A 27,177-nucleotide genomic window follows, 5' to 3' on the forward strand; every position below is an offset into this window, starting at 1 on the left:
AAAGGTTATGAAGACCACAGGTCTGTCCCAATGTGAATTTTACACTACCAAGAAACACAGGGGTCACTTCAAAGGTAATGAGCCTTGAGCATTATCTCTGTATGCTTGAACAGAAGAGCCTGAAAAAGCAATCACTACAAGGGTGCTCTCATCTGGGGAATATATGAGCCTCGGGAGATAAAGAGCTCATCACCAGGAGCCAGCAGGACAGGACAATTACCCTTTTCATGACCCAGTCCTTTTCAGCATAGGTTCCCATGCTGAATTGACAGCTACTTTCCAAGCTGGTACAGAGTTCCAGTACTGGGATTGGGTATGGACTACATTGAAAAGCTGGCACCAACTCACATTTTTGGTCCTAACAGTGAGGCTGAACTTTCCCTAAGAAATGTTCCAACCTGTATGTGCTGTCTCTGCCCCTTGCCCCTCCTCCTTGGGTGTGAGGGGTGAGGTTCTGAATGAAGGTGAGACACAAATCCCTGGAAACAGCATCCCAGGTACTGCTACTTTTTTTTTAAAGATTGTTTTTTGATGTAGACCATTTTTGAAGTGTTTATTGCATTTGTTACAATATTGCTTCTGTTTTATGCTTTGGGGTCATGTGGGATCTTAGCTCAACCAGGGATGGAACCTGCACTGCCCGAATTAGAAGGCAAAGTCTTAACCACTGGACATTCAGGAAAGTCCCTCATGTACTTCTGATACTTCCCAACTGTACCCAGAGAGAGCTGCTCATGATAGTCACAAAGATCAGTCCTAAAACTTTTCCTTGCCTCTTCTTGGCCACTTGGGCCTTTGTTAGGAATCTTCTTTGTAATGCGTATGATTATTCCTTAGTTCGCTATGTTGTATGCTTCCTAGAAGAGCACTGTCCCACAGAACTTTGGTAAATCTGGAAATGTTCCACATCTGGGCTCTCCAATATGGTCACCACTAGTCACACATGGCTACTGAACATTTAAAATGTGACTAGAGAGGTGGAGAAAGTATATATTTTATTTTATTTACTTCTTAATATTTAAATTTAAGTGTAAATAGTCACATGTAGCCAGTGATGACCAAGTGGGACAGTGAAGTTCTAGATCAATTCACTTCATAAGTTACTGTTGTTACCTAGTTTCGAAGTTGTGTCTGATTCTCTGTGGACTATAGCTTGCCAGGCTCCTCTGTCCATGGGATTTCCCAGACAAGAAGCCTGGAGTGAGTTGCCCTTCCCTTCTCCAGGGGATCTTCCCAACCCAGGGATCAAACCTAGGGCTCTTGCATTGGCAGACAGATTTCTTTACCACTGAGCCACCAGGGAAGCCCGGCTTCACACGTTAGTATGGTACTAAAGATTTAATGACAAGAGTCTGTTAATTCTACACAGAGAAAACGCTGCTCCAAAGACACAGACGGGGCCTCTTCCCTGACCCACTGCCTCAGGAGTGGACCTCACTGTCACAGACAGAACCAAGAAGCAAGGCAGATGGCCAAGAGCAAACTTATCACCTCTATGAGAAAAGGGATCCAGACAAAATTGGGGCTCAGGTGAACCTTCCTAAATACAAAATAAAAGAGCACTGCTTACCTTTTTTTCAAAATGATAATTCCTAGAATCATGTTGGCAATTAGAGAACCCTGTAAAGAGAGACAACAGTTTTAGTGCATGAGGGAAAGAAAATAATGTAATTCAAGACAAACATGAACATAGACAAGGGGGAGAAACAACTGCAAAGATGGAGGTTAGGATTAATAACTAGTGAGAATCACTTGTTCTTAGGACAGCAAAAAGGACAAACTATAAAAATCTACCTCAGAAAATAACAACACCTTTTAAAGATGACATTAAGAATAAAAACGATCAGTTCCCAACATGGTCACAGGTGAAGCGAGGGCTAGCAGGAATATTACAGACTTATTTTTGGCAGATTTTCTAATTAATTGTTGTTGTTTGTTCTTTATTTGCTAAGTCATGTCCAACTCTTTTGCAGCCCCATGGACTGTAACCATCAGGCTCCTCTGTGCATGGAATTCTCCAGGCAAGAATACTGGAGTGGGTTGCCATTCTCCTGCAGGGTATCTTCCCCACCCAGGGACTGAACCCAGATCTCCTGCTTGACAGGAGGACTCTTTCCTACTGAGGCACCTGGGACATCCATATAATTCACAGGAGCCTTAAATAAGCTTCTCCTGAGCTGTTTGACTGAATGAAGTTGTGCAGGGACCTCTCTGTCCTCTCAAAAGGCATCAGTCAGCCAGCAAGTGTTTATTGAAAGTCTACTCTGTGCGCAATGCTCTGAAGGTCATCTTAGTTATTATAATCCGCTCTGGAAAGTTCCTTTAGGGAAATCTCACATTTCATCTCACAAAAATCTCAGGCCACACAAAAAAGTTATTATTCCAATTTTCACCCATTTTGCATTCCTCTACAAGCCTAACTACATTCCCCTTTGAGTTTCTCTCTGGTTCTTCAGGAAACACTCTGTCCTTATTTATACACAGACTAAACGAAGCTCTCCCACCATGCCTGAGGCAAAGACGAAAACCTCTGCTGCTTAAGGAGAAACCCTACCTTCCTCAACAATATCCCTTCAGCTAATTATCTCAAGTCTCTGCTTTCAAAAACCAGCAGAAAAAAGAAGTAATCTATACCACATACTAGAAGTAAATATAATTTTACAGAAGAAACAAAAAGTGATGAGAAAATAGTTAAACAACATTCATAGCAAGACTGAATATAAAACCAACCAGAAAATTAAAGGCAAGATCTGTTATCTGGGGAAATTTTAACTTTTCTTTTATTAACTGCCAATAAGCCCTCTGATAAATGAAAGTAAACCATCCACCTTCACATTTCTGTCTTTTTGCCTTCCATCTCAGATGAAATTCAGTCTCTTTTCATTCATCCATGAGACCTAGTCTTACACCCTAGACTTTACTTCCTATAGGACCTTTGAATTTAATGGACCCACTGAACTTCATTTTCCAGAGGAACATATGCATGTGAGTCTGAGACTTACAGATCTAAATATCATGTGCAGGGGCATGGCAATGTTGAGATTCAGGGCATAGTTGTTCACCACGCTGACGGTGAAGAACATGGTCACCATTACGGCGTAGTACCTGAGAGGCAGAGACAGCAGTTCATCGTCACACAGGGTCCACAATTTCAGGAAAATCAAGTAGACTAGGAAACACATATTTTTGATTTTACAAGTATTGTGCTTATCTTCTCTATGTTAAAAGACGGTATCACTACCACCTTAAGTCAAATACCAAGTATATGTGAAAATACTTCACAAAGCTACACTAACACAGAAAAAGTTTGAACTATTGAATGTGACACTATTTTAATATTCTTCCATAATGATAAAAAAAACAACAAAAAAATTTAGGGACTCTAATCACTTAGATAAAGGGATAAATACAAATGAAAAAATTTTATATTTGTATGCCCCCATTTTGAGCTAGAAAATACTTAAGATGACTTTCATATAAATCAGCTTAAGCCATTTAAAATGCTTTTTTTTTATTTCTATTTTTTATTTTTTTTAAAAATGCTTTTCTGTTTTGGTAGGCTAAACATCAGCAATGTCATACAATTCAACCTAATATATTCAAAATGAGAAAAACTGTATTTGAAGTATCAATTCAGTCCCTCAGTTGTGTCTGACTCTTTGTGACTCCAAGAACTAACTATAGCAGGCCAAGCTTCCCTGTCCATAGCATGCCAGGCTTCTCTGTCCATCACCAACTCCTAGACAGTGCTCAAACTCATGTCCATCGAGTTGGTGATGCCATCCAACCATCTCATCCTCTGTCATCCCCTTCTCCTCCTGCCTTCAATCTTTCCCAGCATCAGGATCTTTTCCAATGAATCAGGTCTTCACATCAGGTGGCCAAAGTATTGGAGTTTCAGCTTCAGCATCAGTCCTTCCAATGAATATTCAGGACTCATTTCCTTTAGGATTGACTTGTTGGATCTCCTTGCAGTCCAAGGGACTCTCAAGAGTCTTCTCCAACACCACAGTTCAAAATCATCAGTTCTTCAGGGCTCAGTTTTCTTTATAGTCCAACTCTCACATCCATACATGACTACTGGAAAAACCATAGCTTTGACTAGACGGACCTTTCTTGGCAAAGTAATGTCTCTGCCTTTGAATATGCTGTCTAGGTTGGTCATAGCTTTTCTTCCGAGGAGCAAGCGTCTTTCAATTTCATGGCTGCAGTCACCATCTGCAGTGATTTTGGAGTCCAAGAAAATAAGGTCTGTCACTGTTTCCATTGTTTCCCCATCTATTTGCCATGAAGTGATGGGATGGATGCCATGATCCTAATTTTTTGAATGTTGGGTTTTAAGCCAACTTTTTCACTCTCCTCTTTCACTTTCATGAAGAAAGAGGCTTTTTAGTTTTTCTTCGCTTTCTGCCATAAGGTTGGTGTCATCTGTGTATCTAAGGTTATTGATATTTCTCGCAGCAATCTTGATTCCAGCTTGTGTTTCATCCAGCCTGGCATTTTGCATGATGTACTCCACGTATAAGTTTAATAAGCAGGGTGACAATATACAGTCTTCACATATTCCTTTCCCAAATTGGAACCAGTCTGTTGTTCCATGTCTGGTTTTAACTGTTGCTTCTTGACCTGCATACAGATTTCTCAGGAGGCAAGTAAGGTGGTCTGGTATTCCCATCTCTTTAAGAATTTTCCACAATTTGTTGTAATCCACACAGTCAAAGTTTTGGCATATCAACAAAGCAGAAGTAGATGTTTTTCTGGAACCCTCTTGCTTTTTCTGTGATCCAGTGAATGTTGGCAATTTGATCTCTGGTTCTTCTGCCTTTTCTAAACCCAGTCTGAACACCTGGATGTTCTTGGTTCATGTACTGTTGAAGCCTGGCTTGGAGAATTTTGAGCATTACTTCGCTAGCATGTGAGATGAGTGCAATTGTGTGGTTGTTTGAACATTCTTTGGCATTGCCTTTCTTTGGGATTGGAATGAAAACGGACCTTTTCCAGTCCTGTGGCCACTGCTGAGTTTTCCAAATTTGCTGGCATATTGAGTGCAGCACTTTCACACAATCATCTTTTAGTATTTGAAATAGCTCAACTGGAATTCCATCACCTCCACTAGCTTTGTTCATATTTGAAGTATTGGGTTGGCCAAAAAGTTTGTTTGGGGTTTTTTTGCAAGATGTTACAGAAAAACCTGAATGAACTTTACAACCAACCCAAAGCAGAGCTAAAGAATTCAGGGCAAACATGAACAAGTGGTTCCATATTCTTCAGGAAGTGTTGGACGTCTCTGAGCACAGAATCCCATCCTTTTACCCTTTTGCACATCTGGAGAATGGACACACTGAGTCTCAAGTTACCTTCCCTAACAAGAACCAGTTTTGTGTTCCTGGTGAGGTAGAGGGCTCTCTGCCCTCATAGGCAGCCATGCCAGTGCGCCATTAACCCAGTCTGGGAAGTTTGAAGAGCTTTACAATGAACGCAGAACCCAGTAATACAGACATACAAAGTTACTGCTAAGAGCAATTTTACAGCTTCTGAATAATAAACTGTTAGTGATTTTACAAGCTTTTTTGTCCAATTTCCCTTGTCTTGTCTTGAAAAGATGCCATTTGGAGATAGAGTTCATCAAGTTCTTTCAGGATAATTAATTCCAACCATTCCACATCACTGCCTACGTATTGCACTGCCTAGAAATTGCTTGTGGGGATGAATGACATGAGCAAGATTTTGATGATGCCTTCTTCACAGATAGAAAATAAAATAGCCAGCACAAACTGCACACATGGGAGCACGGCTGTTAGGGCAAGTTCATGAGGAGCCTCCAAAGGCAGGTTAGGGAGTTTGGGCTTCACTCTGAGTCCAGTGGTGAACCCTGAGCACTTGTGAGAGTGGGTGCTATGATACAATGGTAGGAAGCTGACATGGAGGGATGAACAGGTGATGGGCAGGAGGTCAGCCTGCTAGGCTATTAGTATAAAAGTTAAGGCAAGAGTGAAAATGTTCTTGAGGTATGCTACTGGCTGCCAGAGTAGAAAGAAATAGTGGAAGGAGGAGGAGAAGAAGGACCAGAGGAATAAAAAAAAGGTTGGGGCGCCTACTCTGATGTAAATGTTGGTCTTGGAATGAGAAAGTTTTATACAGATACTAAAGCCACTGGGGGATGGGGGTATTTATCCTACTAAATACTCACAACTGGATGGATTACACTTTGTTTTTATGTGCATGTATCTTTTTTTTTTTTTTAATTTAATTGAACAACAGGACCTAATGTATAGCACAGGGAACTCTACTCAATATTCTGTAATAGCCTATACAGGAAAAGAATCTGAAAAAGAATAGATATATGTATATGTATAATGGAATCACTTTGCTTACGCCTGAAACAAAGACATTGTTAATCAATGCCACCCCAATATAAAATAAAAATCAAATTAAAAAAATAATAAATACATTTTGATTTCAAGTATCTCATAGCAAGAATGCTGTTTTTCAATACATTGTTTATTATAAGATCTGCCTTGTTTGTATTTGGCCCCATGAGTATAATTACACAAATTTGGACTCATGGATGGAGGTCTGGAAATAAGAATCTTACCTTAACTTGCCATTCATTTTGTTTTGATTGAGGCGAAATTCACATAACAGGAAACCAACCATTTTACAGTGAACAATTCAGTGGTATTTAGTATTATGTTGACCAAAAAGTTTGTTCGGGTTACAGAAAAACCAACCCAATATATTACAATGTTATGTAACTACCACCCCCATCTCCAAAAGCCATTAGTTTTTTTTAAAAGTAACAACAGTACGACTCTTACCATATTTGGTTACCATCACGAGGATAACACACATAAGTACTTAAAAACTGGCTACCACACTAGGCCTTTAACTGACCATATGCCAGACACAGAAGATACACAGACACACACACACACACGAGTTACTTTAAGTGTTGTGGCAGGAACTGTATTCTAAAAACAGGCTCCCTGGAGTTTCACCACATATTAAATTCAGAAAATGAATTATTCTACTGATATCTTTGATATAAATCTTATAAAAAGGATACCTCACATTCCTTTTATATGGTTACGAGAAGAATAGCTGTTAAGTTTTTTAAAAGGGCTAAAAGAAGACTTCAACGTGCCATACCTTATTGGGATAGCCGGACGCTTCCTTCCCAAATCAGCCTCAAAGAGGAAGCCTTCCACAGCGATAAATAAAAACTGTGCAAATGTCACAATGTTCCCACATCCTGGGTGTTTCCTGTGGAGTGGATAACAGAAAGAAAAAAAAAAGCACAGAAAACTGAGCTAAAGGGCAGTGAGACTTGTTTTACTGGTAGTTCAGAATAACAGGGAAGATGGATTTCTATTACCCACTGTCCATCTTTATCTGCGTTTTCATATCCCATGGATCTCACAAACACAGCAGCAGACCCACAGAGAAGAACGTCAGCTTTCTTCCTTCACTCTTCCGAGGGTGCAGCAGGCCAGGAGGAAGAACCACTCCAATAATGCTCATTCTGAGAACTATGATACAACTTTCCCAGTGAACTGTAGGAAGTTAGTCATAGGCTCTCAGTGGTATCCTCACTTAACCAAGAGGGCTTTAGTCCAGATCCTTGTCAGCTTGGACACAAAGTCCAGGGACAGAAATATGCTCAGGTCTCCTGTACTGTTTTAGCTTCCCTTGTGGCTCAGCTGGTAAAGAGTCCACTTGTAATGCGGGAGACCTGGGTTCAATCCCTAGTTTGGGAAGATCTCCTGGAGAAAGGAAAGGCTACCCACTCCAGTATTCTGGCCTGGAGAATTCCATGGACTGTATAGTCCATGGGGTCACAAAGTGACATGACTGAGCCACTTTCATTTTGACCTGTAATGTTTACATATCCTCCCGACCAGGAATCTCCAAAACTGTTGTCAATCAAAGACTCCTGTCCAATGTTGACCACAAGAACACTACCTTAGACAGAGACCCGATGCAGGCAACAACTGGTTGGGGGGACAGGGACGCGGAATCTTACTCTTTTTCTAAGTATAAAGCACAGGATAAACATACAGCATGTAAGTCCATTTATAGTGTATCTGCAGAGGGATGACTAGGGGGAAAAATATGCCCACAAAGGGTCTTTTGTGGGCACTGGGGGAGGGGCAATGATGAAGACAAGACTGAGGAGCACTGCTACAGTCTACCAGTCTCCACCATCCTTAACACAAATGTGCTAGGCACTCAACGTACATCCTGGAATTCACTGGAACCTCTTCAGTCATCTATGCAAGGGTTGCGGAATCTTCCACAGTGACGCTTAGGAACAAATCTACAAGGTAGTAAAATTCTCTGACATTCCTCTTGAGGCACTTTGTGAAAGTTAGTTACTTAATATGTGTGGTTTGTTTTCAGCTTCATTTAGCATCATGTAGTGCTGCCCCATCACTGGAAGAAGGACAAAGTGAGCAGCTGTCTTTGTTTTCCTGAATCTTCCACAGTCCTCACATTACCATTATTCCCATATTATGAAACAGAGCCTCCCAATTCTATATCCACATCTTAACCAAAGACATTTACTCAAGCCTAGTGATTAGAGGGATTTAACAATTATTATATATTAAAATAACGTTATTTATTAACAACTCCATTCTCTATCGGTGGTGTGTGCGCGCTCAGTTACTCAATCGTGTCCTACTCTCTGACCCCCTATGGACTGCAGCCCGCCAGGCTCCTCTGTCCATGGGATTCTCCAGGCAAGAATACTGGCGTGGGTTGCCATGCCCTCCTCCAGGGGATCTTCCTGACACAGGGACTGAACCCACATCTCCTGCACCTACTGCACTGCAGGTGAATTCTTTACTGCTGAGCCACCAGGGAAGCCCCTATTGGTGGTATTAATATTAAAATAGCAATCCCAAGGATCTCATTCTTAAACTCACTAAATAAAAATAACAATGCCAAGCATAAGCCATTCCTGTATGGAGCTGTGCTTTCCATCTGAAGCGGAACTGTTGCTCCTCTCTAGGCTCTACTGCTTATGAAGGTTTCCTTGAAAACTACTGCTCTGTATTCAACAATCTATTTTGGCACTCCTTATGTTTGAGGGACAGGGCGAAACATTGCAGGAATTCACACATAATCATGTAAGTAATTTCCCTCATTCAAGGAACTAATCAAGACTATAAGCCTAAATATAAATGACAGGAGAGGGAACTTTAGCTTTAGCACAGCTCTCTTCAACTCCAGCTGAAATGAAAGTGAAAGTTGCTCAGTCCTGTCCGACTCTTTGCGACCCCATGGACTATACAGTCCATGGAATTCTCCAGGCCACAATACTGGAGTGGGTAACCTTTCCTTTCTCCAGGGGATCTTCCTAACCCAGGTCTCCTGCATTGCAGGCAGATTCTTCACCTTCACCAGCTGAACCACAACGGAACCCCAAGAATACTGGAGTGGGTAGCCCCTATCCCTTCTTCAGTAGATCTTCCAGATCCAGGAATCAAACCGAGATCTCCTGCATTGCAGGCAGATTCTTTACCAGCTGAGCCACAAGGGACTCAGGCTAGACTGCTCTTTAAAAACCTGTAAGCCTGAGAAGCCTCACCCTCCTCTGTGGGGTTGGGCCCTGGAATGTGTACTTTGAAAGCTTCCCACTAGATCCTAATGTGCACCCAGAGCTGAGAAGCACTAGGGTAGGTTTGGGAGGTCTAGGAGTGTGTGTGTGTATAAGACGCACAAGTCTTAAGGGCTGCCATGGGGCTGAGAGTCCGTGTGCTCCACAGAACTTGTGCATGCCAAGTTGCTACAGTCACATCTGACTCTTTGTGACCCTACGGCTTAGAAGCACATAGTGACATGCAGGATCCAGCTCTGCCACTTACCTGATGACGGCGGAAGTTAATTACCCTAAGTTTAGTTCCCTTATCTTTAAAGTGGGAACAGTACTAGTGCCCAATCTCCTTGAGTAAATAAGCCAGTCCCTGAAATGCACCTGACGGAGGGAAAAGGCAAAGAGCAGAACGCTAGGATGCCTCCAACCTAAGTATAGTAACTCTTTTAAAGACATTTATACTGACCAGGTTTTCTCACCTGTAAAATAGAAGTGATGTATTTTTAATGTCATAGTGAGGATTCAATGAGAAATCAACAATCACAGGACTCGGTCCAAGAAGGGCTCATGATACTTTTTGCTTTCCCTTCCATTTTCTCTTTATCAATGGCTTAGGCCAATTCAACTAATGAATAATTATTGAGAACATTCTGCATGTGCAGTTAAGTGCTGGCTGTGAGGGAGCTGCCAACTGAAATGAGACATGATCCCTGCCAAGCATGGATGGAGTAAGAGGCAGAAGGAACCCAGTGCCCTGATCCTTCTTCCTGGATGGTTAAAGGGTGTCCTGTTCATCTTCATGCTTCCAGTCTCTGGGCACTGAGTCTGGCCTTCACTCAAGCAACTGAAGCAAACATGACCTAGAATATTAGGATTGTATGAAAGTTAAAAAGAAACTACTTCAAAAAAAAAAAAAAGGATTCCCTTTAAAAGTATATTCTTCCTATCCTATCCAGGACATTTTAAAGTGCATCATAACAGGATTGGATCAAGATGGCAGAGGAGTAGAACGTGGAGCTCACTTTCTCCCACAAATACATCAAAAATACATCTACGTGTGAAACGATTCTCATGGAACACCTACTGAACACTGGCAGAAGACCTCAGACTTTCAAAAGGGCAAGGAAATCTCCATGTAACTGGGTGGGACAAACAGAGAAAAGAGAAAGGAATCGAGATGGGAACCTGACCCCCTGAAAGGGAGCTGTGAAGGAGGAAAGGTTCCTGCCCCTGAGAATGGCCCTCTCTAGTAGGGAGATCAGCCGGGACAGAGAGGGAGCTTCGGAGTCCTGGAGGAGAGCACAGCAACTCATCTGTGAAAGGAAAAGAGAAAGACCCGCATAGACGGTCAGTGCTGCCCAGCTCTCCCCAGACTGAGATGCTTCTCTACTGGGGTGGGTGGGGGCTGGGTACTGAGGCTCGGGTTTCAGAGCTCAGACTCTGGGGAGAGGACTGGGGTTGGCTGCATGCAGACAGCCTGAGAGGGCTGGCTAGGATGTGGTGTGCCACAGGCAAGGGAGTATGGGAAGATGCTTGGGCCCACCAGAGAAGCAAGGCCATTGTTGGGGGGTGCGTGAGGAGGTGGTGGGCCCACCATAGGAGCTTCCTTCTCTGAGTACACTCTCAGGAGGCAGGGCACAGGCTACTTGAACTCGAGGAGTCCCAAGGAGACACCATCCAAACCTAAAACAGCCCTCATGCCAAAAAATATTAAACTCACACAAGCTATGCAGGGATGCTCCCACATACAAATAGCCCTCCAAGACTACAGTAGATAGTTGTTTTTTCAAAACTCATAGAGTAAGAGGGATATAAGCAAAATGAAGAAGCAGAGGAAACACTCCCAATTAAAAGACCAAGAAGATTCCCCTGAAGGAACAATGACATAGATCTCCTCAGTCTAAAAGACACCAAGTTCAAAAAGGAGGTAATGAAAATACTGAAGAAATTAAGAAAGGCTATTGACAGAAATGCAAATTACTGTAAAAAAGAACTAGAAACATAAAGAGGCAAGAAAAAATTTTAAATTCACTTGCCAAGACAAAAGTACAGCTAAAGGCAATGGACAGCAGAATGAATAATGCAGAAGAAAGAGTAAGTGACCTGAAAGACAGAATAATGGAAATTACCCAATCAAAACAGCAGACAGGAAGCCAAATGGAAAAAAAAAAAGAATGAAAGCAATATAAAAGACTTGTGAGATAATATAAAGCATGCCAATATATATATAATAGGTATTCTAGAAGGAGAAGAGGGATTGAAAATGTATTTGGAGAAATTATGGCTGAAAACTTTCCAAACCTAAAGAAGGAAACAGATATCCAGATACAGGAAGCACAGAGAGTACCAAACAAGATAAACCCAAACAGACCTATACCAAGACATATTTTAATAAAAATGGCTAAAGCTAAAGAGAGATTTCTAAAGACAGAAACAAAAACAGTCAACTATAGGGCTTCCCTGGTGGCTCAGTGATAAACAACTGATCCAGGAAGATCGCACACGTGATGCAGAGCAACTAAGCCTATGTACCACAACTACTGAGTCTGTGCTCTAGACCCTGAGGGTCACAACGACTGAAGCCCGCGCTTCAGGGCCTGCGCTCTGCAACAAGAGAAGCCAGCACAATGAGAAGCCTGTGCACCGCAACTAGAGAGAAGCCCCTGCTCGCTGCAACTAGAGAGAGCCCGCACAGCAACAAAGACCCAGCAAAGCCAAAAATAAGTAAATAAAATTACTTTTTAAAATGAGTTAAGTATAAGGGAACCCATCATAAGGCTATGAGCTGATTTCTCCACAGAAACACTGAAGGTCAGAAGGGAGTGGCAAAACATATTCAAAGTCTTGGAAGGGAAAAATATGGAGCTTAGATTACTCTACCCAGCAAGATCATCATTCAGAAGAAATAAAGAATTTCTTAGACAAGCAAAAACTAAACAAATACAGCAACTTTAAAAACTATCCCAAAAGAAATATTGAAAGGGCTTCTCCAAATAGAAAAAAAGCAAGACCATATAGGAAGGAGGAAATCACAATTGGAAAGTAAATCATTTAAATTGGCCAGTACACAGATTAAAAAAAAAAACAACCTACTTGTGAAAGTGATGATCAACACAAGGAACAAGAAAAAGATAAACATGAAAATGTAAAAAAAGACACCAAAATCAGAGGGAAGGACAGTAAGAAAATACAGATTAAAAAAAAAAAAAAAGTGTTTGAGCCTATAGTCTGAAGCAATCTAAAGCAATATGAAGGGGTTAACACAATTGGGGAAAAAAAGGTGGGCTACCACAAAGCGAAAACATTGATTCTCAAAAACCAAAAAGAAGAGAACACAAGCATAAAACATATCAAACCACAAAAAGAAACAGAAGAATCAACTGGAAAACAAAGTTTAAAATGACAATAAATACATGCTGCTGCTGCTGCTAAGTCGCTTCAGTCATGTCCGACTCTGTGCAACCCCATAAACGGCAGCCCACCAGGCTCCCCCATCCCTGGGATTATCCAGGCAAGAACCCTGGAGTGGGTTGCCATTTCCTTCTCCAATGCATGAAAGTGAAAAGCGAAAGTGAAGTCGCTCAGTCGTGCCAGACTCTTAGCAACCCCATGGACTGCAGCCTACCAGGCTCCTCCGTCCATGGGATTTTCCAGGCAAGAGTACTGGAGTGGGTTGCCATTGCCTTCTCTAATAAATACATATGTATCAATAATTACCTTAAATGTCAATGAACTGAATGCTCCAATCAAAAGAACAAAGTGGCAGACTGGATTTAAAAACAAGAGCCTACAATATGCTGCCTACAGTATGAGACCCACCTTAGGGCAAAGGACACACATGGGCTGAAAGTGAGGGAATGGAAAAAACATATTTCATACAAATGGAAATGACAAGAAAGGAGTTGCAGTACTCATATCAGACAAAATAGACCTTAAAGCAAAGGCTATAAACAAAGATAAAGAGGAACACTATATAATGATTAAAGGATCAATACAAGAAAAGTATTTTACATTCATCCACATATATGCACCTAATAGAGGAGCACTCGAATACATACAACAAACACTGACATAAAAGGAGAAATTGATGAGCATATAATAGTAGGAGACTTTAGCTTCTCACTCACATCAATGGACAGATCTTCTAGACAGAAAATCAATAAGGCAACAGAGATCCTAAATAGTACAATAGAATTGACGTTTTTCAGGACATTATAACCGCCTTCTTCCCCGAAAAAGAAAACACATTCTTTTCAAGTGCACATGGAACATTCTCTAGGATTGACCACACATTAGGGCACAAACTAACTTCAACAAATATAAGAGTATAGAAGGAGGCCCTGGAGCGTGTGGTGTGGTGGCAGTTGGGCTGCGCGAGTTGTGCCAGAGAGAGACTCTGCGGTAATATCTGTTACGCCTTGCTAACTGGAGTGGAAAGTAAAAGGGACCTCTCCTCCTCCATCTTCTTTTTTCTCTCCCTGCCGGGCGGGCATGATGGCGCAAGCCGCAGCGACAGGTGCCAGCAAGAGGCTATGGCTGCGGTGGCTGCAGGGGAGAAGGTTCCTCAGGCCCGGCAGGCTTGCCTCGAAGCCGGGGCCTGTCGAACAGGCCCTTCGAGCCCCAGGCGTTGGGTCGCAGCCGGAGCTGGCGGCTCACTGGCTTCGGTATGAAAGGCTGAGCCTGCAAGGCCCCCCAGGAGACGCTGCTCAAACTCCAGGCGGGACTGACGCAACCAGAAGTGCGACTGGCACTGGGCCAGAGCCTGGTCGGAGGCCTTGAAGAGATGGCCCAGGAAGCCGATCTGCCTGGTGAGGGCAGAGCCCAGCCCGCCCTTCCCCAGCCTCGGCATTGGGATGGATTCCCGCATCATACCCCTGAGGCACAGGGGGCCTGTCCTTGGTGCAGACCACCGACCTCTTTTACCCCTCGGTGGAAGATCCCTAGAGTGATGGGGCCCATCACATGCACCAACGTGCTGAGTGACCGCTATGCCATGGGCATTACTGAGTGTGACAACATGTTGATGCTAATCAGTGTCAGCCAGAGCATGCCTGAGGAGGAGTGAGAAAAGATCACACCACTCATGATCAAAGGCTTTCGGGATGCTGCCGAGGAAGGAGGGACTGCAGTGACTGGTGGGCAAACAGTGGTATTATCATCGGTGGGGTTGCGACTGTGGTATATCAACCAAATGAATTCATCCTGCCTGACAGCGGGGTAGTTGGGGATGTTCTTGTGTTAACTAAACCCTTAGGAACCCAAGTTGCCTGTCAATGCCCACCAATGGCTGGATAATCCTGAAGGATGGAATAAGATAAAGATGGTGTTCTTCAGAGAAGAGGTAGAACTGGGCTATCAGGAAGCTATGTTCAACATGGCTACCCTCGATAGAATTCAGTTCAGTTCAGTCGCTCAGTCATGTCGGACTCTTTGCGACCCCATGAATGCCAGCACACCAGGCCTCTCTGTCCATCACCATCTCCCGAAGTTCACTCAAACCCACGTCCATCGAGTCAGTGATGCCATCCAGCCATCTCATCCTCTGTCGTCCCCTTCTCCTCCTGCCCCCAATCCCTCCCAGCATCAGAGTCTTTTCCAATGAGTCAACTCTTTGCATGAGGTGGCCAAAGTACTGGAGTTTTCAGCTTTAGCATCATTCCTTCCAAAGAACCTGCCAGACTAATGCCCACGTTTTAATGCCCATGCAGCCACAGATATCACTGGCTTTGGCATTCTGGGTCACTCTCAGATCAGATCAGATCAGTCGCTCAGTCGTGTCCGACTCTTTGTGACCCCATGAATCGCAGCACGCCAGGCCTCCCTGTCCAACACCAACTCCCGGAGTTCACCCAGACTCACGTCCATCGAGTCAGTGATGCCATCCAGCCATCTCATCCTCTGTTGTCCCCTTCTCCTCCTGCCCCCAATCCCTCTCAGCATCAGAGTCTTTTCCAATGAGTCAACTCTTCGCATGAGGTGGCCAAAGTACTGGAGTTTCAGCTTTAGCATCATTCCTTCCAAAGAAATCCCAGGGCTGATCTCCTTCAGAATGGTCTGGTTGGATCTCCTTGCAGTCCAAGGGACTCTCAAGAGTCTTCTTCAACACCACAGTTCAAAAGCATCAATTCTTCGGCGCTCAGCCTTCTTCACAGTCCAACTCTCACATCCATACATGACCACAGGAAAAACCATAGCCTTGACTAGACGGACCTTTGTTGGCAAAGTAATGTCTCTGCTTTTCAATATGCTATCTAGGTTGGTCATAACTTTCTTTCCAAGGAGTAAGCATCTTTTAATTTCATGGCTGCAGTCACCATCTGCAGTGATTTTGGAGCCCAGAAAAATAAAGTCTGACACTGTTTCCACTGTTTCCCCATCTATTTCCCATGAAGTGATGGGACCGGATGCCATCATCTTCGTTTTCTGAATGTTGAGCTTTAAGCCAACTTTTTCACTCTCCACTTTCACTTTCATCAAGAGGCTTTTGAGTTCCTCTTCACTTTCTGCCATAAGGGTGGTGTCATCTGCATATCTGAGGTTATTGATATAGAACAGAGAAATGAAGTGTCCTTTGTCATTTGTAATCTGCCCAGCATTGCCAAGATGGCTGCCATCAGCCAGGCCAGCAGGTGCTCTGGTTTCCTGCAAGGAACCTCAGCAGAAACTTCTGGAGGGCTACTGATTTGTCTGCCAAGAGAACAGACAGTTCACTTTTGTTCAGAAATCAAATCTTCAAAGTATGGAGAGGGTCGTCAAGCCCGGATTGTCAGTATTCTTGAAAAGGGAAACCAGACAGCCTGGATCATTGACAAGCCTCACGTTATTGAGGTCCTGCCTTGTGGGGCCACTGGTACTGCTCTTGCTCCTGTCAACTCCAGTGCCTCCTCTGAGCCTGGCTTGTGAGATGGAACAGCAGAAGTTGTACACAAGCATGGACCATTCTCTACAGTTGATTTTAGGAAGAAATTTCCAAAAAAGGCTGCCCGGTTAGTACTTCCAGCTGCTCTTCCTAGGTAATTTGAATCAGCCCATCAAAAACTGCAGATTCCAAGGCCAGAAGTAACATTTTTGGACTTCCAAGGGGTAGATTTGTTCATCTCTTGAGTGGAAAAAGAGCAGGAAACCCCATTTCCTCTTTCCAAGAGCAAGATGAGATTATTCAGGTTTGAGATACTTTTCTTGGCACAGGGTTAATTGATTTTTTTCACAAGGAGTGAGGTTATTTATTAAAATTACATGGACACCAAAAATAGATTGCAAAATGAAAAACACTTAGATCAGAAGCAAATAAGTTTGGACCAATACTGTTGATAAACTGAAACTGTTATGAGAGATTAAAATGCAATGTCAAATTCTTATTGGACTACTCTGAAATACTGGCTCTTTCCTACTCTGGACCAGAATTGAGCAGCTTGTCCAATGACTGGGAAAGGGGGACCTCCAACCACCTTACTTGATCTCTGCTAACAATGTCTCTCTCTAAATCCCTTTAAGGACTGGGAGAAGCAGAGCAAACCTCAGAGCCCAGGCCTTGGTGGATATTAAGATGTTAAATCTTGTGTTGAAAATTCCTGGTGATTTCATCAATAAAGCTATTTCTAGTGAAATAAAGAATTTTGTTGGGGAAAAAAAAATTACTTCAAGCATCTTCTCTGACCACAACAGCATGAAACTATAGATCAAATACAGGAAAAGAAATGAGGGTAAAAAAAAAAAGATTATATGGGAACTAAACAACGTACAAAAAACCAATGGGTCAATGAGGAAATCAAAAAGGAAATTAAAAAATACCTTGAAACAAATGACAATGAAAATACAACCATACAAAAATCTATAGGATGTAGTAAAAGTAGTTCTTAGAGGGACATTCCCAGTGATACAGGCCTTCCTCAAAATATTAGAAAAATCTGAAATAATAACCTACCACCTAAAATAATTAGAAAAAGAAGAACAAACAAAATCTAAAGCCAGAAGAAGGAAGGAAATAATAAAGATTATGTGTGAAAGTTGCTCAGTTGTGTCTGACTCTTTGAGACCCCATGGACGGTAGCCTGCCAGGCTTCTCTGTCTATGGAATTCTCCAAGAAATTCTACTGGCATAAGTAGCCATTCCCTTCCTCAGGGGATCTTCCCAACCCAGGCATTGATCCCAGGTCTCCCTACTGCAGGCAGATTCTCTGCCATCTGAGCCACCATGGAAGATTAGTGAGGGAATAAATAAAATAGAAATTAAAAGGGCAACAGAAAAAATAAGTCAATAAAACCAAGAGCTGGTTCTTTGAAAGGGTGAACAAAACTGACAAACTTCTGGCCAGGATCACCAAGAAGAAAAGAGAGAAGAGAACAAGTAAGAAATGAAAAGGGAGAAACCACAACTGATAACACACAAATACATAAAAACCTTAATAGAATACTATAAACAATTACATGCCAACACAGTTAACAACCCAGAAGAAACAGACAACTTTCTACAAACATACAGCCCACCAAAACTGAATCAAGAAGTAGATAATTTGAAGAGACCAGTCACTAGAAGTGAAATAGAATCTGTAACAAAAAAAAACAAAAACAAACAAAACACCCTATAAACAAAATTTCAGGACCAGACAGCTTCACAGGTGAATTCTACCAAACACACACAGAAGAACTTATACTGATTCTTCTTGAAGAGGAGGGAATACTCCCAAAGACATTTTACAAAGCCACCATCACCCTGATGTCAAAATCAGACGAAGATACCACCAAAAAATAAAATTACAGGCCAATATCTCTGAGGAATATAGATGCAAAAACCCTTAACAAAATATTAGCAAATCAAATCCAACAACATTTAGAAAAGATCATACACCATGACCAAGTGGGATTCACCCCAAATTCACAAGGATGGTTCAACATATGCAAAATCAGTGTAATACATGTTAACAAAAGAAAAGTAAAAAACCACATGATCATCTCAATAGATGCAGAAAAAGCATTTGACAAAATTCAACATCCATTTGTGATTAAAAAAAAGAAAAACTCTTACCAAAGTGGGTATACAGGGAACATATCTCAACATAATAGAAGTCATTTATGACAAACCCATAGCCATTTTAATACTCAATACTCAATATAATCAGAGAAGGCACTGGCAACCCACTCCAGTACTCTTGCCTGGAAAATCCCATGGACGGAGGAGCCTGGTAGGCTGCAGTCCATGGGGTCGCTAAGAGTCAGACACGACTGAGCGACTTCACTTTCACTTTTCACTTTCATGCATTGGAGAAGGAAATGGCAACCCACTCCAGCGTTCTTGCCTGGAGAATCCCAGGGACAGAGGAGCCTGGTGGGCTGCCATCGCACAGAGCCAGCCACAACTGATGCAACTTAGCAGCAGCAGCAGCAGCACTCAATATAATACTTTTAGCAAGAAAGCCTTCTTGCTAAAATCTGGAATAAGACAGGATGCCCACTCTCACCACTTTTATTTAACACTGTATTGGAAGTTCTAGCCACAGCAATCAGACAAGAAATAAAAAAGTATCCAAATCAGAAGGAAAGATAAAATTGTCACTATATGCAGATGACATGAAACCATATATACAAAACTCTAAGGTCTCCACATAAAAGCTACTAGATCTAATAAATGAATTCAGCAAAGTGCAGGATACAAGATTAACATTCAGAAATTAGTTGCATTTCTTTACACAAACAATGAAATAACAGAAAGAGAATGTAGGGGGAAAAAAAAACTTTAAAAAAATCACACCAGAAAACAAAACAAAAAAATAGGAATAAATCTGACCAAGGAGGTAAAAGACTTATTTGCTGAGAACTATAAAACACTAATAAAGGAAATCAAGTAGGATTCAAAGAAATGGGAGAATATCCCATGCTCTTGATTTGGAAGAATTAATATTGTTAAAATGGCAATACTGTCAAAAGCAATCTACAGATTTAATGCGATCCCTAAAAAATTACCCATGATATTTTTCACAGAACTAGAAGAAATAACCCCAAAATGTATATGGAACCATAAAAGACCCAGAATTGCCAAAGCAAACCTAAGTGGGGTGGGGGGAGCAAGAGACATAACTCTTCCAGACTTCAGACAATACTGTTAATAAAAAACTACAGTAATCAAACCCTGCAGGAGGGCATTGGCAACCCACTCCAGTATTCTTGCCTGGAGAATTCCACGGACAGAGGAGCCTGGCGGGCTACAGTCCGTGGGGTCACAAAGAGTCAGACACAACTGAGCGACTAACACACACACAGAGTAATCAAAACAATGTGGTATTGGTACAAAAACACATGTACAGATCAATGGAACAGAACAGAGAACCCAGAATAAACCCACACACCTACAGTCAATTAATCTTTGACAAGGGAGACAAGAATATAAAATGGGCAAAAGACAGTCTCTTCAGCAAGTGGTACTGGGAAAGTTGAACAGCTGCATATAAATCAATGAAGTTAGAACACAACCTCATACCATGCACAAAAATAAACTCAAAATGCCTTAAAATCTTAAACATAAGACATGATACTATAAAATTCTTAGAAGAGAACATAGGCAAAACATTTTCTGACATAAATCATACCAATGCTTTCTTAGGTCAATATCCCAAGGCAACAGAAATAAAAATAAACAACTGTGACCTTACAAGCTTTGGCAGAACACGTGAAGTCACTCAGTCGTGTCCGGCTCTTTGCGACCCCATAGACTGTAGCCTACCAGGCTCCTCTGTCCATGGGATTTTCCAGGCAACAGTACTGGAGTGGATTGCCATTTCCTTCTCCAGGGGATCTTCCCGACCCAGGGCTTGAACCCAGGTCTCCCGCATTGTAGACAGACGCTTTACCGTCTGAGCCACCAGGGAAGTCAAAGGAAACCGTAAAAAAAAAAAAAAAAAATCTATAGAATGAAAGCCGTAGCATCATTTGCAAATGATGCGCCATACAAGGGCTTAATCTCCAAAACATACAAACAGCTCATACAACCCAACAACAAAAAAAAACAACCCAATCAGAAGACCTTAATAGACAATTCTCCAAAGAAGACATACAGATGGCCCATGAAAAGATATTCAACATCACTGTATTAGAGAAATGCAAATCAAAACTACAATGAGGTACCACCTCACACCAGTCAGAATGACCCATCATTAAAAAGTCTACAAACAACAAATGCTGAAGAGGATGTGGAGAAAAGGGAACTCTCCTATCTGTTGGTGGGAATATAAATTGGTGCAGCCACTATGCAAAACAGTATGGAGGTTCCTCAGAAGATTAAACACAGACTTATCTTATGTTCCAGCAAACCCATTCCTGTGCATACATCCAGAGATAACTCTAACTCAAAAAGATACACATACGCCAGTGTTCAAAGCAGCACTATTCACAATAGCTAAGACATGGATACAACTCAAACGTCCATCAACAGATGAATGGATAAAGAAGATATAGTACATACATACAACGGAACATTATTTGACCATAAAAAAGCAAACAAACAAAATAATGCCATTTGCAGCAACATGGATGCAACTAGAGAATATCATGCTAAGTGAAGTCAGAGAGAGAAAGACCATATGACATCATTTATATGTGGAATCTAAAAATGGCAAAAATGAACCCATCTATAAAACAGAAATAGAACCACAGACATAGAGGTCAGATTTGTGATTGCTAAGGGGGAGGGGAGGAGAGCGATGGACTGGGGAGTTTGGGGTTAGCAGATGCAAACTATTATACGTTGAATGGATAAATAACAAGGTCCTACTGTATAGCACAGGGAACTATGCAGTCTCCTGGGATACACCATATACCATAATGGAAAAGAATATTTAAAAACATGTATGTGGTGGTGGTTGGTGGTTTAGTCGCTAAGTGATGTCCGACTTTTGCAACCCCATGGACTGTAGCCTGCCAGGCTCCTCTGTCCATGGGATTCTCAGGCAAGAATACTGGAGTGGGTAGCCATTTCCTTCTCCAGGGGATCTTTCCAACCCAAGAATCAAACCCAGGTCTCCTGCACTGCAGGCAGGTTAACATTCTTAACCTACTAAGCTACAAGGGACGCACTCCCCCACCCCCACAAAAATTTATATATGTGTATAACTGAGTCACTTTGCTGTATAGCAGAGATTGGCACATTAGAAATCAACTATATTTCAAGTTTTTTAAATGTTAAAAATAACTGACTGAAATCAAGATCTTGAAAGCATAGCTGTACCCCCGTATTCACTGCAGCACTATTTGCAATACCTGGTGATGATACAGAAACAACTGAAACGTCCATGGACAGGTGAATAGATACAGAAAATGTGGTATAAACATACAATACTATTAACCTTAAAAAAGAAGGAAATAATATCATTTGCAACGACGTGGAAGACATGCTAAATGAAGTCAGTCACAAAAGGGGAAATACTGCATGACTCCTCTTACATGAAGCATCTAAAATCAATCTTACAGAAGCAGACAACAGATGGAGACCACCAAGGTCAAGGGGGAAGGGAAAACGGGGACCTGTTGTTTAATGGGTGTAAGTTTTCAGTTATACAAAGCAAATAAGTTCAAAAGATACCTGTGCATTGAAGTACATATGGTTAACAATTCCATATTGTACACTTTAGAATTTGTTAAGAGGGTACATCTTATGTTCAGTGTTCTTATCATAAAATAGAACACAAGAACATTTTGGAGGTGATGGATATGTTTATTACCTTGATTATGATGGCTTCATGGTGTTATTTTATAACAATACCTGTCTCCATAGTAGGTATTATTATGCCCATTTCATTGCTAAAGACACTGAGGGCCATATGACACTGAGTTAGGTAAGTCTCTCAGGGCTACCTGGCAAATAAATGGTGTTTCCATTTTATTATTATTCTATTTATTATTATCATTGTTATTATTATTTTTTTCTTTTTTGTCACGTAGCATGTGGGATCTTAGTTCCCCCACCAGGGATTGACTCGTGCCCCTGCACTGGAAGCGCTGAGTCTTAACCACTGCACTGCCAAGGAGGTCCCTTTTTAATTCAGTGATTTTTAGTATATGTAGAGTTGTGCAGTCATTTCCATTATTTAATTTTAAGACATTCCAAAAGAAATCCCATACCCATTAGGAATCAGTCCCCATGTCCCCCTCCTCTTGACAATCTAATCTACTTTGTCTCTATTTCCATAGGATTTTTATATCTCCCTAATGTGCCCACATAATTCAATTTTTAAGAAATCAATTTACCGAACTTTTTAAGAACACAATGCTGTATAGCTACCAATGGAACAATTTAACTTGAATAATTCATTTGAAAACATCAGAGTACAAACCTAGATCTTTTTCTCCTAAATCACTTATTTTCTTGAACTTTATTCCTCAGGAATTATAATCACTAACTGCAAATCATTTCTGTTTCAATTCTCTTTGGCAAGAATCCAAAGTTTTACTTTTAGAAAATGTCCTTATTTAACATTAGGCACTTGATTAAAAAATAAAATGCCGAAAAGAAAATGTTTCAGATTGTTTTCCTGATCTAAGACACTTTGCCTAGACAGGGAACTGATGTATATCTTGATTCCGAAGTAGAAGGTGAACTCTCTCAGAAGGAAGATCAAAGCACTCATTCAATACTTCATGCTTGCCCTATGCACTGCATGGGTGCTTTGTATTTTATTATAGGTCCCAATCATAGGTATGAAATCAGAAAGAAAAACCTAAATTTGTTTTCCAATTTGGAAGAGAATGATTAAAAATGCTCATTTTACAAGTCACTTTAGTATTTCCATTCATACTTGGTGTTCCATACCTAATGATTTCAAGAAAACTACAGAAGAAGCACAGTGCCTGCTCTACAAAATTTTATTAGCTTTCCACTATGAAGAAGGCAATGGCACCCCACTCCAGTACTCTTGCCTGGAAAATCCCATGGATGGAGGAGCCTGGTAGGCTGCAGTCCATGCGGTCATGAAGAGTCGGACACAACTGAGTGACTTCACTTTCACTTTTCAGTTTCCTGCATTGGAGATGGAAATGGCCACCCACTCCGGTGTTCTTGCCTAGAGAATCCCAGGGACAGCAGAGCCTGGTGGGCGGCCATCTATGGGGTCGCACAGAGTCGGACACGACTGAAGCGACTTAGCAGCAGCATGATGTCCCAAGACAAGAGTTACAAATTATGGGAAGCCAAATCTACAAAGAACCTTGAAGACTATCTAGTCCAACCAGTTCTTACTTTCTCAATCTGAAACATGATTAAGTTGGAGTTGCCCAAGAAAATTAGGAAAAAACTACTATTCAGTCTGGGGTACCACTCATTAAATTAGCAAATGTACCCCTTACCACTGTATGCAAACATTCAGATGAATAATGCAGAAAAACATTCTGTACAGTCATATTTACCTATAACTTTTCAGGAACAGTTAATAAAACAGAGTTGTTGTTTATCACTAAATCATGTCCAACTCTTTGCAACCCCATGGGCTGTAGCCCACCAGCCTCCTCTGTCCATGGGATTCTCCAGGCAAGAATACTGGAGTAGGTTGCCATGCACTCCTCCAGGGCATCTTCCTGACCAAGGGATCCAACTCTCATCTCCTGCATTGCCGGCGGATACTTTACCACTGAGCCACCTGGGAAGCCCAATAAAATGGGTATACAAATACTGAAACAAAAGTTGTTAAAAGGGGAACGAACCAAATATGAGCTTCAGGCTTTGCACATGAATTTCATTTAATCCTTCAAAACCCTGTGAGGCTGGCAGAGCTATCGCCACCCTTTCACAGCTCAGGAACAGACTCAGAAAGACCAAGTAATTTAGCTAAGGGCTTACAACTGGTTAAAAAAAAAAGGCTCTCAGTTGCTAGCATATTCTGATGTCATACAGCCTTTGGCAAGATTTAATTTAATGGCATATTCAACATAAACACACTATTATTCTCTGACCTTCATTTCCATGGCTGACCTGATTTCATCACATTTTTATATTTTTAAACCAATTTCCAAAGTGACCTTCCTTTGAAGTGTACCAGCTGACAGCTGGGTGCATCTTTTCCTTTTATTTTCATATCCCTCACCACTTAGTCCCAAGAATGACAAATGACAGATCTTTATCAACACTTTTTGCATAATAAAATTTCAAGCTCTGTAATTGCAAAAATTAACCCCAAAGAATTCCCTTAAGTAAACTGGTTGCTTCTGAATAACTTAATCAATAGTGTCATGAAAATAAAATACAAGTCTAATAAGCACCACACGAGGAACTGGGTGACCAAAACTATGGGCTACTCCAGTTTAAAAATAACAGGAAGGCTGAAAAAGATACTCGACTAAGAGTTTAGATTCTTGGGTTCCAGTTCTGGTTCCGCCACTTACAAGTGATAAAAGAGAACCTAATTTCTTGGGACGTGTTTCACTTTCAGTAAAACAGAGAATATAATTGTTGACCTATCTTGTACATAAGATTGTTGTGATGGGCAATGGAGATAATTGTGCAGATTTTAAAACAAGGTGTTAAACAGCACAGATATTATTTTATAGCTGGAAAAAGGAAGCCCAGAGAGGCTAAATAACTTGAAAATGTCACACAGCCAGGCGAATGACAGAGCCAAAGGCTGAAACTCATGAGATTTTCAGTCTTGAGCTTTTCCAGTCCACTTGTCGCCTTTTCTGTAACAGTTTGTGCTCAATGACCTTTGCACATTGTTACTTAATACTGTTTGTGTGCCACCTCAATAAAGCTACCTTAGTGTCCTTTGGGAAAGTGTCATAACCATTCTTAATTTATAAAGTTTACGCCTCAAATTGCAAGCTTCCTAATTTATTGAATAGTATCTTAATGCTGGAAAATCTATCTCTGGTCAATTAGACAACTTTCTGCCTAAGAATTCGTTCTACTACATCCCCAAGAGGTATGCTGGGCGAAGTATCATAACCATCTCTAAGGCCAATAAAACAAATGTTCTGCAGCCTACTTTAATACAACTGAAACTTTCTTTGCAGTGTAAACCAAGTCAGACTGCTTTTTAAGTCCAAGCTCTGCTCAACTCATACAAGAGGCATTAGCAGGATCGAGAAGAGCTGGGGGGAATCTTGGCTTCTGCCACGAGTTACCTTCGACCCTGCGGGGTGGAAACTCTACAGACTTCAATCCTCCAGGGTATGAAACGGGCGGGTGACGATAGCATACACCCCGAGGGTTCCCCTAGAGGGATGCTGAGAAACTGTTGGGCAGGAGAGCTGACGGTGCATAGGATGACGGACCAGCCAACTCAAAGAGGTCCCAGGTAGTCCAGAGCAGACCCGGGCGGAGGCGATTCCATCCCGGCCCGCGCGCGCCTCGGGGTAAGGAGGGAACGGCAACAAGACTGGGCGCGGGCGCGGGGGGGACGCCGAGCTGCAGCGTTCGGGGGCGCCCCTCCTCCCGCTTCTTTTGTGCGACCGACGGGGGTCACTCACCGGGCCAGGAGCTCTAGGAAGATCACGTTACTGCAGCAGCCTGCGAAAACCAGGCCCACCGCGAAGGCCGGGCGCATGGCCAAGACAGGGGAAGGGGAGCGAGAGCGCAGAGGAAGCGCCCAACTAGACCACTACCCCAGGAAGCCCGGCTACCGCCTCGCCGTGGCACTGAACATCACCACCGTCCTGGAGCGCCGCTCTCCCGGGTCCGTGACGGTCTCCCTTTTCTCAGCGGCTGCCACCAACGCTGCCGGTCAAGGAGCTGTAGTTCGCCGTCAACCGGAGCCCCATTCATACGAGGGGTCGTCCGAGTCCGGGCTAGACTACACTTCCCAGAGTGCCGCGCGCCCGTACGTCAAGCTGCAACGTATTCCGCTTCTGCCGGGCAGCTCAATCGAAGAGAGAGGCGAGGTGCCCGTCATGCCTCGCGCCGTAGCGAGCCGCGAGGCTTGCTGGGAAGTGAAGTTCCAACGCTGTCAATGTTGTTTCCCGTGAGGCAGCCAAAGGCTACGAAAAGGATTCGTCCATCGTTTTCAGGGCAAACTCACAGCTGAGGGCACTAGAACAACATACCTGTGATTGACTGATAATTAGAAGTGTTCTAGGATCTAACACGGAGAAGGCAATGGCAACCCACTCCAGTACTCTTGCCTGGAAAATCCCATGGACGGAGGAGCCTAGTAGGCTGCAGTCCATGGGGTCACAAAGAGTCGGATACGACTGAGCGACTTCACTTTCACTTTTCACTTCCATGCATTGGAGGAGGAAATGGCAGCCCACTCCAGTGTTCTTGCCTGGAGAATCCCCGGGACGGTGGGGCCTGGTGGGCTGCCGTCTATGGGGTCGCACAGAGTTGGACACGACTGAAGCGAATTAGCAGCAGCAACAGCAGGATCTGACAATTCTCCTGAATTGGGAGAAAGTGCAAAGTTTCTGAACTTCCTTCTCTACCTTTTGAGAAGAACTTTGGACTCAGGGAGTTGGTGATGGAAGGCAGGCCTGGCGTGCTGCGGTCCATGGGGTCGCGAAGTGTCGGACACGACTGAGAGACTGAACGGAACTTGGACTCAGGAAGTTCTAGAACTCAATCTTGGCTTAGCCACTAATCAGCTCAGCTAAGGCAACCGGTTTCT

At 42.4% G+C, this 27,177-nt stretch overlaps 1 protein-coding gene and 1 pseudogene across 1 annotated transcript in view; one reads left to right on the forward strand and one right to left on the reverse strand.

Moving 5' to 3' along the window:
• The window catches only part of SLC35B4 (solute carrier family 35 member B4), a 41,394-nt gene extending 14,977 nt beyond the window's left edge, over window positions 1-26,417 (reverse strand). Inside the window, exons 1-4 of the mRNA XM_061414746.1 lie at window positions 26,045-26,417; window positions 7,150-7,263; window positions 3,003-3,105; window positions 1,571-1,620 (exon numbers count right to left, since the gene is read on the reverse strand). Coding sequence (XP_061270730.1) covers window positions 1,571-1,620; window positions 3,003-3,105; window positions 7,150-7,263; window positions 26,045-26,121 — 344 coding nt within the window. The 5' untranslated portion in view covers window positions 26,122-26,417. The remainder of the gene's footprint in view (window positions 1-1,570; window positions 1,621-3,002; window positions 3,106-7,149; window positions 7,264-26,044) is intronic.
• On the forward strand, window positions 13,762-16,689 carry LOC133246438 (selenide, water dikinase 2-like; annotated as a pseudogene).
• Window positions 26,418-27,177: the final 760 nt, after the last annotated feature.

This window comes from Bos javanicus, chromosome 4, assembly GCF_032452875.1.
Source record: "Bos javanicus breed banteng chromosome 4, ARS-OSU_banteng_1.0, whole genome shotgun sequence".
NCBI classification, from domain to species: domain Eukaryota; kingdom Metazoa; phylum Chordata; class Mammalia; order Artiodactyla; family Bovidae; genus Bos; species Bos javanicus.